Source organism: Ictidomys tridecemlineatus, chromosome 7 (genome assembly GCF_052094955.1).
Source record: "Ictidomys tridecemlineatus isolate mIctTri1 chromosome 7, mIctTri1.hap1, whole genome shotgun sequence".
Taxonomy (NCBI): Eukaryota; Metazoa; Chordata; class Mammalia; order Rodentia; family Sciuridae; genus Ictidomys; species Ictidomys tridecemlineatus.
In genome coordinates, this window is record NC_135483.1 from 184,170,045 (window position 1) to 184,187,265 (window position 17,221).

The following is a 17,221-nucleotide window of genomic DNA, read 5'->3' on the forward strand; positions in this document are numbered from 1 at the left end:
GATCTACCAATTTATTTATCTACTCACCTACTTTTGCAGAGCAATTATTTTCAATTTTTGATCAAATCCAGCTTCTTATTAGTTCTTTCATTCATGGATTATGCCTTTGGTGTCATATCTAAATACTCATTGCCAAACTCAAGGTCACCTAGATTTTTGTCCTATGTTATCTTCTAGGAGTTTGATAGTATTGCATTTTATATTAGATTTGTCTTCCATTTTGAGTTAATTTTGAGAGCGGTGCAAGGCTGCCTCTCCCCACCCCACCTTTCTTCAGTTCTCCCCGTGCCGACTGGACATCTACAGTTCAACTCAGGCACTTTCTCCCTGGAGTTAGTGATAGATCCTACAGGCTGAGAGCTCAGTCCACTAGGTTGCACTTGCTTCCTTTGTCAGTCTCAAGTTCAGGTTGTGACCTCTGCTTCTGACTGGCTACAGATTGGGGCTTCCCACAACCCTCTCCCTGAACTCAGCATCTGGTGTGCAGAAGGAAGGGAAACATTCAGCTTTTGCCAGTTTATTACAGTGGATGTGGAGCTGGACTGTGCCATCATCTCAGCTTGCATGTTGGATGTGTTCACCAACCTGGAGGCTCTCTAAGCCCAGTATTTGGGGAATTTTCTGGAGACTTGTCATGTAGGCACGATTGGTTATTAACTCCATTTTCAGTCCCTCTCCCCTTACTTGAGGGTAGGAGTAGCGCTAAAGGTCCTAAACTTTTAACCATGGATGACCAACCCGAACCAGCAATCCGCCAACTGTTGCCTCCTTAGAATAAAGACATTGCAGTCACCCAGAAATTCCAGGGCATTAGGAGCTCTGTGTCAGGAACCCAGGTCAAAGTCCAAATATTAGAAGAAAAGATGCACTTCGCACCCCTCTTAATCAGGAAATTGCAATAGTTTAAGGAGCTCTATGGTAAGAGCTGGACACAAGACCAAATATGTATATATATTTTATTATGTCACAAACATCGTACCTATTGTTACCAATAGAGAATTGTACACTTAGAAATTTGTCAAAAGGTAGATCTTATGTTGAGTCCTCTTACAACAATAAAATAAAAAATTAAAAAACATTCTTGTTGCCGGGCGCGGTGGCTCACACTTGTAATCCCAGTGGCTTGCTTGGCAAGCTGAGAAGGAGGATTGCGAATTTAAAGCCAACCTCTCAGCAATTTAGCAAGGCCCTAAGCAATTTAGCAAGACCCTGTCTCTAAATAAAAATTAAAAGGGCTGGGGATATAGTTCAGTGGTTAAGTGCCCTTGGGTTCAATCCCCGGTACCAAAAAAAAAAAAAAAAAAAAAAAAAAAAACCAAACTAAAAACAAACAAACAAGAAACATTCTTGTTGAACATTTCATCATTTGCTTTTCTTGTCTGTCTCTCTCCTCTCTCCTTCTCCCTCTCTCCTCTCCTTTCTCTTTCTCTCCACACATACAAGACATCCAGACCAGACACGCAATGCTGACAAAAAATTTGAAAGTAAGAAATTAAATTGTTAATTGCCGGACACAGTGGCGCACACCTGTAATCCCAGAGGCTTGGAAGACTGAGGCAGGAGGATGGTGGTTCAAAGCCAGCCTCAGCAATTTAGAGAGGCACTAAGCAACTCAGTGAGGCCCGATCACTAAATAAAAATAGAAAAAGGGCTGTGGATGTGGCTCAGTGCTCCGTAGTTAAGTGCCCCTGAGTTCAATCCCTGGTACCAAATAAATAAATAAATAGAAATTAAGTTGTAATCATCATGGCATTTCATCTCTAAATTCTGTACTATGTCCTTGAACACAAGAATTTTTCCTCATAAATCAAAATCATTTGGGCTGGGGATGTAGCTTGGTGGTAGAGCATGTACTTAGTATGTGCAAAGCCCTCAGTTTGCTCCCCAGAAACACAACACACACCCCTATTATCATGCCCAGGAAATATATCAGTGATACAATTGTCTCATTCAACCTTTACTTTATAACTAGATCAGGCTCTACACACTATATATATATTTTTTAATTTTTTACAAAGCTACTTTCCTTTTTTTTTTTTTGGTAGTGGGAATTGAACCCAGGGACACTTAATCACTAAGCTACATCGCAGCCCTTTTTATTTTCTATTTTGAGACAAGCTCTTGCTAAGTTGCTGAGGGCCTCACTAATTTGCAGAGGTTGGTGTTAAACTTCTGATCCTCCCGCCTCAGACTCTGGAGCCACTAGGATTACAGGCCTATACCGCCATGCTTGGCAAGTTTGCTTTCTTTAAACAGCCTCAGCCAATTATCTTGTAGAAAGACCCATAATCTGAGTCAGGCAGTAAACCCAGCTCTCAGGAGGCTGAAGAAGGAGAATGGAAGATTCAAAGCCAGACTAGGCAACTTGGCAAGATCCTGTCTCAAAATAAAAAATAAAAAGGACTGGAGAAGTAGCTCAGTGGCAGAGTGTTGCCTAGCATGTGGAAAGCCCCAGATATGATCCCTAGTATGACCAAAAAGAGAGAGAGAGAGAGAAGCCCATTCTTGTTTAGATGATTGGGTATATTAGAGAGAGAGAGAGAGAGGGGGAGAGAGAGAGAGAGAGAAGCCCATTCTTGTTTAGATGATTGGGTATATTTCCCATTACAGCATATCAAGAGGCATATAATTTTGTCTTTTTGTTGGTGATACTAAATTTAATGATGACACATAGACTTTGGCTGAGCCTTATTTGTTTGAGACTTTTTGCACTGTTAAAGTAATTGGAACATTGTAGCATTATTCACAATAGCCCAAAGGAAGGAACAACTCAAATGTCCGTCAACAACAGATGAATGAATAAGCAAACTGTTAACATTCACACACAGGAACATCGTTCAGCCATATAAGGGAAAAAGGTGCTGATACACACTACCACCTGGATGAGCTTCAAAAACTTGATGTAAAGTGAAAATTTTAAAAGCTCACCTTATAATACTGTTCCATTTATATGAAATATCTGAAATAGGTGAATCCATTGGATTGTTTTTCTTTAAAGTGGTTAATTTCATGCTATGTGAGTTACACCTCAACAGAAATTAAGTGAAGCAGAATCTATGGGAGTTAAGTAGCATGTAAGTGATTAAGAGGCTGCTTTATGATTTTTTCATCCAGTATATATCACGTCAACCCAGCTAAAATACAAGGGTTCATTTCTACTTGGTTTGTGAATCTGGATGATTTCGAATGGTATCAACTGGAGGATTCATAAGTGAAATAAACCAGACTCAGAAAATCAAGGGTTGATTGTTTTGCTCTGTGGAAGCTAAACATTAAGATCAGGGAAGATCAGTGGAGTAAAAGAAGGAGGTAGAGAGGAAGGGAAGAGGGAAGGGAAAGTGGAGGCACCTGGGGCTGAAATGGAGACGATCAAATTCCATGCATGTATGATTGGGTCGAAATGAACCCAACTATTACATATAACTACAATACACTAATTAAAAAATGGTGTCAACTTGCATTTTTAAATTGTTATTGATGTATTGTTCTAATAGTGGGATTCCTTGTTACATATTCATACATGCACATAACCTAATTTGGTCTATTTTATTCTCTAGTGCCTCCCTTTTCCCACCTGCTTCCCTTACCAGACCTCCTTCTCTACCCTATCGCTCTCTCTTCTGGTTTCATGAGTCCACTCCTCATTTTTTTCTTTTTCTTTTTTTCTTTATAGCTTCCATATATGAGATAAAATATATGACTCTTGACTTTCTAAGTCTGGTTTTCGTCTTAACATATTGCTCTCAAGTCCAATTCATATTCCTTCAAATGACAGTTTTGTTCTTTATGGATGAATAAAATTCCATTATACATTATAAATTTGTCTACATTATAGATGTATACCACGTTTAAAAATCCATTCATCCATTAATGGACACCTCAGCTGGTTCCATAACTTGGCTATTATAAATTGTGCTGCCATAGACAAAGGCATGCATCTGTCTCCGTAGTATGATGACTGTAACTCTTTTTTTAAAATTTTTAAGTTGTTAATGGATCTTTATTTATTTATATGTGGTGCTGAGAATCGAACCCTGTGCCTCACACATTCTAGGCAAGTGCTCTACCACTGAGCCGCAAGCCCAGCCCAACTGTAACTCTTTAGGATAAATACAGAGGAGTCGATAGCTGGGTCAGATGGTGTTTCCATGCCTAGTCTTTTGAGGAACCTTCATACTGACTTCTACAATGTATTGGCGTTTACCTCTTCACCTTCTCTTTGACTTCCAATCTAGAAGAATCTTTTTACCTTGGATTGCTTAATGAGATAAAAATAGGATTAAATAGAGGTTACCAAATCATCTAGTTTTTATAGCATTTTCTTCTTTCAATCCAATTTAGAATCAAGGAATTTCAAAACCTATGTTGGTTCTGTTTCTGATATGAACTATAAAGGAATGAAGCAATATGTGGAACAGGAATTTATTAGGACAATTCTAGATACCAGAGTGTCAAAGCACATCAAGTGACAACGAATTTTCTGCTTACCGACCCAGTATTTACTTTTTATCTCATAAAGTATATTAAACTGTGAGGAAACTTTATTTGGAATGACATTTATAGAGATAATTTGTTAGAAGCTCAGATGTTCAAAACTAAGAGAATGTTGATTAGTCATTAAAATAACATTTAAGGGCTGGGACTAGGGCTCAGTGCTAGAGCACTTGCTTAGCATGTGTGAGACACTGGGTTCTATTCTTAGCACCAATATAAATAAATAAAATCAAGGTCTATCAACAACTAAAAATTTGTTTAAAAATTTAAGAAGAGATTATAAATACCAAATTTATAATACCAAACAGCTAATGCGACGAGATCACAATAATTGATAAAATGCAGAATGAAAAATAATGTTTGATCTGCTGTGTTAAAAAAACATAATTTGTTCATATGGGGGAAAAAAACAAAAAGGGAAAAATTTAACAGGAATATAGCTGTTAATCTGTCTGCTTCTAATTTTGTGCATTTTTCAAATGTGCAATAGTAAACAAGATTTTTGTAACAATGGCTCCAGGCTGCAGAGTACTAGCTGTGCCTTGTCATTTAATCTCTCAGCAGCTTTGGAGATAGATGCTGTCATTAGATAAAGGAGTGAAAGTGGAGAGCTAAGAAAAGTTGCTCCAGCCAAATTCTATCAAAGGCGGTTATTATGGTTTCTGTGTGAGGTGTTCCCCCAGAGCCCATATGTGGACAATGCAGGAAAGTTTATGGGTGAAAGGATTGGGTTATAAGGACTTTAATCTAATTAGTGTTATTAATTCACGGATAGGGGTTAACTGGGTGGTAACTGTGGGTAGGTAGGATGTGGCTAGAGGAGATGGGTCACTGAGGTAAAATGGCAAGAGATGGTCCTCACTCAATGGCTGACCTTTCCCTCCTCGGTTCCACCTTGGCTCACCTGATCTAGCTTTAAGTACAGAAGACTGTATATGTTTCTTGTAAATTCTTGGCACACCTTCCTAAAGTAAACAGAAGATGAACCAACACTGGTGAATCATGTGCACTCAGACCCGGGCAGAGAGAAGCCAATGGAATGGAATGATCCTCCTAGGAATGGGGCCAAGGGCACTCTTTTGGCCTTGATTCTGGACTCATGGAAACTTTCTTGGAAGTCCCAAAATGCAATAAAACACCCCACAGAGGTATGGAGGACACATACTTCCTTGATCTTCTGCTCACTCTCTTACCTTTAAGACATGGTGGAAGGAGTAGCAGAGAGTAGCAAGTCAGTCTCCTGAGGTTCACTTACATATGTTGTTAAATCCATACTGGAAAATGTACCGACTTCTATGTATTGAGACATATAAATACATGTCCTGCTTTGGATATATATATACCCATATGTATATACATATATATATACACACACATATATATATAACTTATTATAAAAATTACTTATATATAGAATCTCAATATGTGTTTATATCCAGTAGTTCCTTCTTATCCACAGTTTTTGCTTTCCTTGGTTTCAGTTACTTCTGGTCAACTGCAGTTCAAAAATATTAAATGGAAAATTCCAGAAAGAAACAATATGTTTTAAAGAACTATTACAATATTTGATCTAATTGTTCTATTTTATTATAATCTTTGATAATCTCTTACTGTGCCTAATGTATATATTAAACCTTATCGTGGGTGTGTATATATAGGAAAAAGCATTTATATCTAGGGTCAGTATTAGCTGCGGTTTCGAGATGCTGTTACTCAGCTACTCGATGGGTCATTTGACGACAGAAGGGACAGGGAGTGGGTAGGAGTTGGAGACAGAAACAGCATTAGATTGGAGACTGTAGCTCCTAATAGAAGAAACAATCAAAATGGCACTCTTTAAAGTCGTAGTTGTTTAATGAGCACTTGCAGTATACCTAGCTTTGTGTCTCCATGTATTCTCTCTCACACTGATGTATTTCCTTTTATAAATATTTTCAATTGTAATACATAATACAGACATTTTAAGAAGGTGTAACTTAAGCCTAGTGGATTACTTTAAGTGAACATTCTTGTCACTACTACCCAGGTCAAATTTAGTCAGTTTTTGCCCCATTTATTTTTATTGTCATTGCTGTTGTGCTGGAGATCATACCCAGGGGCACTTTACCACTGGGCTGCATCACCAGTCCCTTTTTCATTTTTTTTTTTTTTTTTTGAGACAGTGTCTCCCTAAGTTGCTTAGAGCCTTGCTAAGAGGCTAAGGCTACCCTGGAGCTTGTGATCCTCAGCATTGTGAGTTGCTGGGATTACAGGTCTGCGCCATGATGCTGGGTGCCCATGTATTTTGAAGCTGTAATATTAAGTGGGAAATAAGATTTGAATTGCTCTTTCATTATAAAAGTGGCAAGAAGTCACATGCACTGATATATAAAGAGTTTCTCATATGCTATTTTTGTCTGTGAGAATAAAATTCCTGAAAATGAAGTTTGGTACTAAAATGTGCCCTCTTTGAGGACATTTGAATGAAGGTGGCTCAATCAAAGTAGTATGACAGGATTTTTTTTTTTTTTTTTTGGTACTAGGGATTGAACCCAGAGGTGCTCAATCACTGAGCCAATCCCCAGCCCTCTTTTCCTAAAAATTTTTTAGTTGTAGATGAACACAATATACCTTTTATTTATTTTCATGTGGTGCTGAATATTGAACCCAGTGCCTCACATGTGCTAGGCAAGCGCTCTACCACTGATCCACATCCCCAGAACCCCCTTTTTTGTTGTTGTTGTTATTGTTGATGGACCTTTATTTTATTTATTTATATATGGTGCTGAGAATCGAACCCAGTGCCTCACACATGCTAGGCAAGTGCTGTACCACTGAGCCATAACCACAGCCCAACCCAGCCCTGTTCATATTCTATTTTGAGACAGGTTCTCGCTAAGTTGCTCAGGGCCTTGCTAAGCTGCTGAAGCTGGCTTTGAACTTGAGATTCTCCTGCCTCAGCCTCCCAAGCCACTGGGATTACAAGTGTGTATCACCATGCCGAGCTTAACAACAGGACTTCTTGTGTAGGAAGTCTCTGCACCCCTCCGGTTTTCATGTTGGAGAGGTGGTGACACAGGGCCATGGCTGCGGGTATGGACCTTGAATTCAAACAGATCAACCTGGTGTACACTGTGTGACCTGGGAAATCTTCACCTCTATTAGCCTTTATTTCCCTTTCTGTAGAAAGACCAGTAAGCGTATAATGACCAGGGTCAGTGATGCACACCTGTAATCCCAACAATTTGGAAGCTGTGGCAGGAGGATTGCAAGTTCGAGGCCAGCCTCAGTAACATAGGAAGACCCTGTCTCAATAAAAAAGGAATGGGGTGTAGCTCAGTGGTAAAGCATCCTTGGGTTTGATCCCTAGGACCAAAAATATTAAAAAAGTACTATGATCACCGTGTTGGTGTCGTGACTTCATAAGGATACCCAGGCAGAGTTCCTGTTTGGTGTATAGTAAACATTAAATAACACTGTATTATTTCTGTCTTGTTGTATTAGCTCACTTGAACTAAGGCTCAGTGTGAGGTACCTGATTGCAGTACAGGGAACAGGTACTAACTGATCCTGATTCTATGAGCCGTTTCTCTTTCTTACAGCTGAGGTGTGTGTTGGCATCTTTGTGATACTGATTATATACAACTATTGGTTCCTTTACATCCCTTATTTGACATGGCTTTACTTTGACTGGCGGACCCCAGAGCAAGGAGGCAGGAGATCCAACTGGATCAGAAACTGGCCTCTTTGGAAGTACTTTAAGGACTATTTTCCAATTCATGTGAGTAGAACTGTTTTTATAAACTATTATATTGAGTTTGGAAGGTGGACATTTGTTTTCGTCACCTGTATCAAGCTCTTTCCTTTTCAGCGGGAGTGCCTTAATTCACTTTGTGTTCCTATCATGGAATACCAGAGACTGGGAATTTTATAGAAGAAATGTATTTCTCACAGCTCTGGGTGCTGGGATATCCATATCAAGGGGTCAGCATCTGGTGAGGGCCTTCCTCCTACCTCATTCTGTGGCAGATGCCGAAGGTCAAGAGGGAAAGAAAGAGCAAGAGGGGGTCACACTTATTCTTTCAGAAGGAACCCACTGCAGCAATGATGGTGTGAATCTCATCACCTGACCCCCTGGCCCTGCCTCCCAGTGCTGTTGCCCTGAGGACTAAGTTTCCCACACACGTGCTTTTGTGGAGGACACATTCAAACCTAAGCAGGGAGAAAGTCTGCTGTTGGGCTCAAGTTGCTAAATGAACTTTAAGATGAATTGACACAAACTTGAAGGCTGTATATGAAGGGACTTAGGCTCAGAGGCTATTTTAGAAAATTCAAAACAATTCCAAGCCAGGGAACAAAAATGAACCATGTTCTCCATTTTTCTCTTGACACAAAAACTAATCATGTGGTCTTTTAATTTCTCAATTATTGCTTTATTGTTTTATTGCTTTATCTCTGTGTGAATGTGCTATAGCTCATGAAAACTTGGGATTTGGATCCCAGTCACAACTACCTCTTTGGATTTCACCCCCATGGAATACTTTCGGCTGGAGCCTTTGGAAATTTTTGTTCTGCCTACTCGGACTTCAAGGAGCTGTTTCCCGGCTTCACTGTGTATGTTCACGTGATCTCGTGTTTGTTCCGCTGTCCTCTCTTCCGAGAATATCTTATGGGTTATGGTAAGTGGTGCCAGGTCATCGTTTCTCCAGCGCACTAGGATGGCAGGAACACACAGGTCGTTCACTTGGGTTTTACTTGTTCTTAGAGTGAAATCCTGTGTCCTTGTCTCCATCTGGCACCTCACAGGCTGCCTGCACATCCCTCACCTCTGCTGGACTGCAGGGACACAAAGCCTATTATCTGTTCTGTCGCAAGTGTCTATCATGGTGGCAGAGACATAGGAATATTTGATATATTTTAATCCAAGGAAAGAATAAATTAAAGAATGCATTTTGTATATCCAGATGTGTGTGGTGGGGGAACCATAGGGCAGATAAGTGGTAAATCATACCCTTGGAGAGGTACTTGGCATACTTTAATGAATATTAGAAATGGAAATCATCCTCCACCGTGTCTTGAAGTAATGGCAGTGATACAGATCAACATACTCAACTTGCTTCTTTGTCTTCCCAGATTAACTGTTACTTGGTTCAGAAATAGCAGCTCTTGGGCTGGGGGTACAGCTCAGTGGTAGAGCATTTGTCCAGCATACTCAGGGTCCAGGGTTATATCTCCAGCACTGTGGGAAAAGAAAGAAAGGAAGGAAGGAAGTGAAAGATAAAGGAAACAAGTCCATTCTACTCTGCTACTTTGAACCAGTAGAAGGTTCAATTCTGAGAATAAAATTAATCTGAAATATCATAAAGATACTATATACGTCTATGTAAAAGTCAAAGTTTGTGTCGCTAAATCTCATTTCAACTTAAGAGGTTCAACTTCTTTGTTTTTCCAACTTTATAAATATTGAACTACAACTGTGAACTACAGTAACTAACAAAATGTTTCATATTTGTGGACATGGTATAGGATAATTATTCTTGTCTTGGTAGTTTCTGGATCCAAAGAAAAATGGATAATTTTTTTGAGAAATTATTTCAGGATCAAGAAGGGACATAATTAAGATATAATTTTCCATGACTTTTCAGAATTTTACTACTTTCTATTATTTTTTGAGGTTACTGTTGTCATTATGTATCTTGTAGCAAATTAGTTCAAGTTGTTTCAAGTTGTTCAAGTTGAGTCCCTAAGAAGAAAGGTGTCCAGTGTGGGCTACTGAGCACACTAGAGGGCGCACTAAACTCCCAAATTACCGGGTGATCTGACCTTTGGTCTCTAGGGGGCGCACTAACCCCTTCCAAACACCAAAGAAGTGGGGTGCCTTCTTTGCTTGTTTGGCAAACATTTCCCTAGAGTTTTATAACAGGAAGAAAATTTAAAAGGAATTTTTAAACTAAAAAAAATTTAAAAAAAGCACAGAAACGTATTTACAGTACACTGTTAGCTGATTAAAAGTATAACCACAGTTGAATTTGAGTAGTGTAGTTAGGAGCAGGTTTGGCAAATTCCTGGCACCCCACCCCATTATGGCAGTGTCAGACACAAATAATCAATCTCAGAGTCTCTCCATGAAGTGACCCACAGCCTGGCTGTTTCTATAGTTGATGGATGAAAGGAAATCTTTCTGCTGTGCTGGTTTATATCATGACATCTTCATTTTTGCTATAACCTTCAATCTCTTAAGCCAGTGGAGGTTTAGGCTTATCTCTGAGTAGATAGTCCCCAGTACATCCTCCAAGAACCTGCTTCTTAGGTCAGCACAGGGCTAGTTCCCTTCTCTCAACCTGCTTGGTGACTGCCCTGTAAGATTGTGAAAGACAACCAGACATGTACCCCAGATCTCGTGTTATAAGGAACCAGTGGGGCTTCAAAGGTCCTTTGCTACAGGTGTCTTACTCAAGAGGTTACTGTGGCTACAAGTCCTTTTCAGTTCCACCTCCAACCCTTTCCTCTTGGCCCATCTTGGTGTGTCTATACTCACTTCTGCATTTCAAAGCTCATGTCCTTTTGGGCTAACCATTAAGTCTGGGCAGGTATCTGGGATCTGATCACAACGGCCTCATATGTCATGGAGAGGACTTTAGATTTTACCTTGTAGGTAAGCCACCAGGAACTTGTCAAGGATTTTGAGCAAAAGAGGGACCTGATTGAATTTTGTGTTACAAAATTCACCTGATCATTCAGGTGGTAGCTGGGAGCTAGGTTGGAGGGTATGAGGCTGCAGACTGTAATGAGGAGAGAGGCCTACTGCAGTGACAGAACGGAACTGATAAGGGCTAAGCAGGGACTGTGACAGAGGAAATGCAGGAGAGGAAGTCAATGTGAAAAATAGTTGATAGTTGACAAGGATAGATGATCAACTTACCCTGATGAAGGCAACTCTATTTTGCTGTTATTATCAGCATCTGGCACAGCACCTGGCCTGAAGCACCTGTTTGATAAATGCTTTTGAATGAATGAATGAGCCACCACTTAAAGTGGTGGCAAACAGAGGGGAACACATCTGGGAGGAGCTGCATTTCTAGCCTGGGCTCTGGATAGACAAGTCCCATTCACCTTGATTGATGATGTTGGAATTGGAACCACATGGGAGGTTTAATTTAATAGCTTTGGTGTGAAGGCTTGAAGTTGGAGGAGTCTTGCAGCTGATAAGGTAGAGATATCCATTGGAAACATGGGCCTAGAGGCTAAGCAGGAAGATCTCGCAGAAGATAGATTTGGGAGAACTCAGCACACACAGTAATAGTTGAGTCCATGGGTGCAGATGAGGTTAGAAGACAAGAGAGACAATGAGAGAGCTGTCATAAAGCAACCTTGAAGGATGCAAGGTAGGAGCCACATATCTGGGACTCTAGAGGCCCTCTTTGCAGTGGAAGAGAAACCTCTGTTGTCACTCAGGCCACCCCGAGCAGATGGGGACACCTTGAACTCTGAGAATTCACCCCATCAAGGCGGGTTGGCTTGTTTCCTCCAACTCTACATCCTCTGCCTCTGACATCATTTTACATCGACCAAAAGGAACCCTAGTAAAATTAGCATATCATTTTCTTTAAGAGATGAAGTATACTATGTCTTAATAAAGCTTGTCTGACACATTTTGTTTTGTCTAAATGGGTAAAACCTGCAAGGAGAGGAATCTTAAAGCATTAAAAAGCAATTATCTCTGCAATGTGAGTCATGACTGGTTTGTGTTTTCATCTCTATTCCTTTCTGTGTTTTCCTCCAAGAGCCCATAGGACATTTAAAATCTGAAAAGAAATCTTTAGTTTTTAAAAATTACTTGATATGTAGACTGAACAACTATCTGTCTTAAATGAACTATGTATATTAAAGACTGACTTTACATTTAGAGTCAAATCTACATATTTTAAAATTATTTTGAGATCTGGCAAGTAATCTAGGTTACTAATCTAATGTCTGAATTTTTAAAGTGATTTGCTATGAATTCAGGTTTGGAAAATAAGAATCCATACAGAATATCTGAAAACAGCCCATTGTGTGTTCTGAAGGTCCAGTGCAACCTCTTGGAAGAGTTCTGTGCAAGGACCTGCTAGGGCAATGATCAAGGCCACCACATTTAGCTCTGCAGCTTGTACATTGAACAACACCCCCGGCAAGGAGAACTGTAGAGTTTAGAAGTTAGTGCACAATCAGTTCAAACAAGTGGTAGCCTTCCTAATGATCGGTGACATTTTGAAGAACAAACCCATCACCTGCCTAAAGGTAGATCTCATTAATGGAATGAATACATTGCCAAGGATTTGGCTATGAAAAAACTTACAAACTTTCAAAGTGCCCCCGAAATAGACAGCATAGGAAATGTTGTTAAATGTTCACTGTTACCCCACAATATCATAGACATTTTTTAATTTTTAAGAAGAGACAACTAATTACATATTTCCTTTTATTCATTAAGGGGCTGTTTCGGTGTCGAAGGAAAGTCTGTCTTATGTGTTGAGTCAGGAGGGAGGTGGAAACATTTCAGTCATTGTCCTTGGGGGTGCCAAAGAATCACTGGATGCCCATCCAGGAAAATTTACTCTGGTCATCCGCCCAAGGAAAGGATTTATTAAAATCGCTTTGACTCATGGGTAAGTGGCTTTTTGTTGAAGGTAACTGGGTCAAGAAGGTTAAGACTCTATGAACACAAAGAAGGAAAGTCATTTTTCTAGCCCTTAAGGACTTCCTCCAAGTTGATCTTAGAATAAAAGCAGGTGTGGTGTTCTTGGGGACCATAACACAGCCTTTCTGTGGAGGTTGCTTGGTGCCATGGCGTCCAGCAACTAACAAAAAAACAAAATGTGCACACAGCGTAAATTTCCCACCAAAGGAACAAAACCCAATGAAAAAGAAGCTTCCCGAAACCCTGAGTAGCTTGCCGAATCACTCTCCTTCAAGTGTAATGCAGTTTCAGTCCTTTGAATAGGAAGTTACCTATATAGTACCAGGAGGCCTGGGCACATTCAAGAATTTCTAGTTTTTTTCATTGCAAATGTCAGCTGGACCAAAGAAATTATCTACATCTTTCATCTCAAATTCTTATCCTTCCCCTTTGTTATTTGCAGTGCCCATTTGGTCCCAGTGTTTTCTTTTGGTGAAAATGATCTGTTTAAACAAATTAACAACCCTGAGGGCTCATGGCTTCGGACTGTTCAAGAAAAGCTGCAGCAGGTCATGGGGTTTGCTTTGCCACTGTTTCATGCCAGAGGAATTTTTCAGTACAGTTTTGGCTTCATTCCCTATCGGAAACCTATCCACACTGTTGGTATGTACGGAAAATGAAACAAATTGTTATCTCGCTTTTAAGCAATATTAATGTTATTAAGGTGCCCATGTAAGACAAGTGGATTTGGATAAAATTTCCTAACATAGAAATTTGTAGGTGTTATTTGAGCTTTAATTATCATATCCATTTTATTTATGAAATGGCTGTTTTCCAGTTGAATGGGGATTGCTTTCAAGAACACCATTATTGAACTACAGGTAGAACCCAGTTTCACGCCACTGAGTCACACAGAAATAAAGTTGCTAATACTCTGTAATGAATCATTTTCTCTGTACCAGCTGATGGCATGACAGTTCTTGAACAAGTTCCATCAGCATCTACTAAACAGAAGAAAATTTCTATGTAGAAGATATTTTCATCACATTTCACTTAAGCATCCATTTCTATAGCAAAAGCATTTTTTGCGCATGTGCAATTGGCTAAATTTATATGTATTCTGGTATTGACTGATTTTATTTTTAAAAGTTACACATTTTGGAGAATTGAGTTGTTAAGTGGAGGGTAAAGATCTAAAAGGACAGAAGCAGAGCCAGGTCCTTGCATCTGGAAGGCTGAGGCAGGAGGATGGCTTAAGCATAGGGATTTGAGACCAGCCTGGGCAACATAGCATGACCCTGCCTTAAATAAATAAGTAAATAAATAAGAGCATAATGAATGAGCTCCTCGAGTTGGAGGGAGACTGGTGAGTAAAAGGGAAAATGAGCCATAGCAGAATTAACCAAAACTAGATATTTTATATGAAACTGGAATAATATTTGCACCATGGATTAAATGAAATTGAAATATAGTGACTTTTTTTTTTTTTTTTTAAAAAAAGATCTATTCCACTAGAATAAGATTTTCCAGTAACTGTTTACATAGCTTTGGGGTTTCCATGTTGTCACATGATGCCATCTTTAACTCAAATGTAACATTTACAGCCTGTTGGATAGTGTTTCAGGAGCACTGAAATAAGTTTAAGGTTACAACTGTATCCTTCAAGATCAGATGGCTACATTTCTTTGGTATAATATTAATTGATCATTTTTGATCCCTATGTACAAAGTCCTATTACTGGTTTTGGGGTGGGGGGACTATAAAGGAAATTTTAAGGCATGCCCATATGTTCACATGAAGTTGTAATTGCTGGAAGCAAAGGGTATTCTGTTGACTTAAGTGATCATGATTGGGTTAGGCTTTTTTTTAAGTAAAGTGGTTTATTGTTTGATTTAAGCAGATTACGCCCTTATTGACAAATAAAGGATTGGTCAATTGGTCAAACGGAATTACTGAATCAGAGCTAATTGTCAAGACTGGAAAGCTATAGCTCTTGCATTCATTCATGTTTTTCCAGTGTACATCTTTTAAAGCTTCAGAATAAGGAACAATTCCTTTGATGTGTCTCTCTACTTACCCTAAAACAATTACTAGGCTGTAGCATCCCCAGTATCCTATTATAATTTGGAGCCCTTTGAAAATCAAGTTAAGAATATGGGGGCTGGGAATGTGGCTCAAGCAGTAGTGCGCTCGCCTGGCATGCATGCGAAACTGAAAAAAGTAAATATTAAAAAAAAGATTCTCTCTCTCAAAAAAAAAAAAAAAAAGAATATGAACATTTCATGAAAACTCAGCTGCCATGGTCTTAGAGTCTGAGAGTGAGATGATTGACAGCAGCCAGCTGATGAAAAGCCAACCCTCCCTCCCCACCATGTGCACCTAAAGGATTTTGTTTACTCAAAAAATAGCAGAAGTTGAGGATAGGCTATTTAGAATCACAAGCTATATACCAAATGCCACCGAGAATAAAACACAATATGAAAACAATGTTTTGAATTGTGTGCATTTCTGTTTTATATCAATGCACTTAACTCAGAGGTCTTTTTGTGCTGACTCCATGAAAGAGCTCTCTCTGTCCTACCCCTTGGGGATTCAGGCAGCAGCCAGAATGTCAAGTTATTTTGTAGTCCCTTCTCCTTCTAGTGAGTTAAGAGTTCATTAACTTAAGTAATCTCTGCCACACATCGTAAGAAATATTATTTGGATTTCATGTTTCCAGGAGTGTGCTGATGTTAATTGCTTTTAAACTTTATGCTAAAACTAGAAAGGTTTCATGAGTAGTGAAATCCCTGCCTGTGTTCCTTTCTCCTGAACTTCACCAGTTGTTAACATTTTACTATGTTTTGATTTCTCTCTCATGGTGTAATAAATAGGCTTTCTACTGTTACTACTATTTGAGCAAATGGGCAAATGCAGACCTCACGCCCATTTGCTCCTAATTACTTTCATGTGTATCTCTTAAGAACAAGAATATGTTCTTCCATGACACAGGACAGCTCAGGAAACCTAGCATTGCTGAAGTGCTACTAGTCTACAGTCCATGTTCAGATTCCACCAAATGGCCCAATAATTTTCTTGCTAACAATGGCTTTTTTTTTTTTTTTTGGTTGGTGAAGTACAATATTTTTTTTCCCTGAGAGGATTAAGCATGCCACTTAATTTTCATTTCTTTTAAACTAGACTTAATTTTTTTTTTTTTATCCTTATCACATGAACAGTTTGGACAATTCCAGCCATTTGTGCTGTAGAATCCTCCACTGGGGAATGTGCTGTCATTTTGTCTCATTCTTGATTATATATATATATTTTTTGTATCAAGTTTCAAACCCAGAGCCATATCCCCACCCCACCCCCTTTATATATATATATATTTTTTTTTTATTAGAGACAGAGTCTTGTTGAGTTGTCTAGGGTCTTGCTAAGTTGCTGAGGCTGGGCTTGAACTCACGATCCTCCTGCCTCAGCCTCCCACATTACTGAGATTACAGGCATATGCTACCATGCCTGGCTTCAGTTGAATTTGTTTTGATCACTAGGCAAAGTGTTTCTCTGATTTCTTTAATGGAAAGAGAATATTCTTTTTTACTTTATTATTAACAAAGACCCCAAGAGTGGTGTTCCTCAGAGATACGTAGTTATCCTGCCCCTCGCCCAGTTTAACTTGGTGGATTTAATATCCCTTGATAATTCGTGCTTGGGTCAGTCATTATAGCCACGGCTACAAACTGATGATTTTCAAACTTGAGTATTCCTTCTGTATTTATTTGTTGGCATTTTACCACAGAGAAGAGCTTGCCCTCCTCGCAGGGCCCCCCTCCCCTCAGCCAGGCTTCTCTACTGTGTTAGCGTGTGCCACAGAAAGGGCTCCAGACCCTTCCCCAGCCTCCACGTCCTGGCTTCTAAGAGCTCCGGGCCTATCTTCTGAGTATGGATGCGATAGAAGTGTTTATTTTATTTTTATTCTGATAGCAACATTGGAAAAATATAAACAGTGCCATTAAGAAATTGGTTCTTTCCTTTGGAGGACATGCCCTGACTGTTTGTTGAACACAGACCCCTGCTACTCACAGATTGACAGTGACTTTAGGA

The 17,221-nt window shown here is 39.4% G+C and overlaps 1 protein-coding gene across 1 annotated transcript in view; it reads left to right on the forward strand.

Moving 5' to 3' along the window:
• Mogat1 (monoacylglycerol O-acyltransferase 1) overlaps positions 1-17,221 on the forward strand; it is a 35,692-nt gene that overhangs the window by 7,039 nt on the left and 11,432 nt on the right. Inside the window, exons 2-5 of the mRNA XM_005330539.4 lie at positions 8,076-8,254; positions 8,948-9,152; positions 12,947-13,121; positions 13,596-13,795. Of these exons, the coding sequence (XP_005330596.2) occupies positions 8,076-8,254; positions 8,948-9,152; positions 12,947-13,121; positions 13,596-13,795 (759 nt within the window). The remainder of the gene's footprint in view (positions 1-8,075; positions 8,255-8,947; positions 9,153-12,946; positions 13,122-13,595; positions 13,796-17,221) is intronic.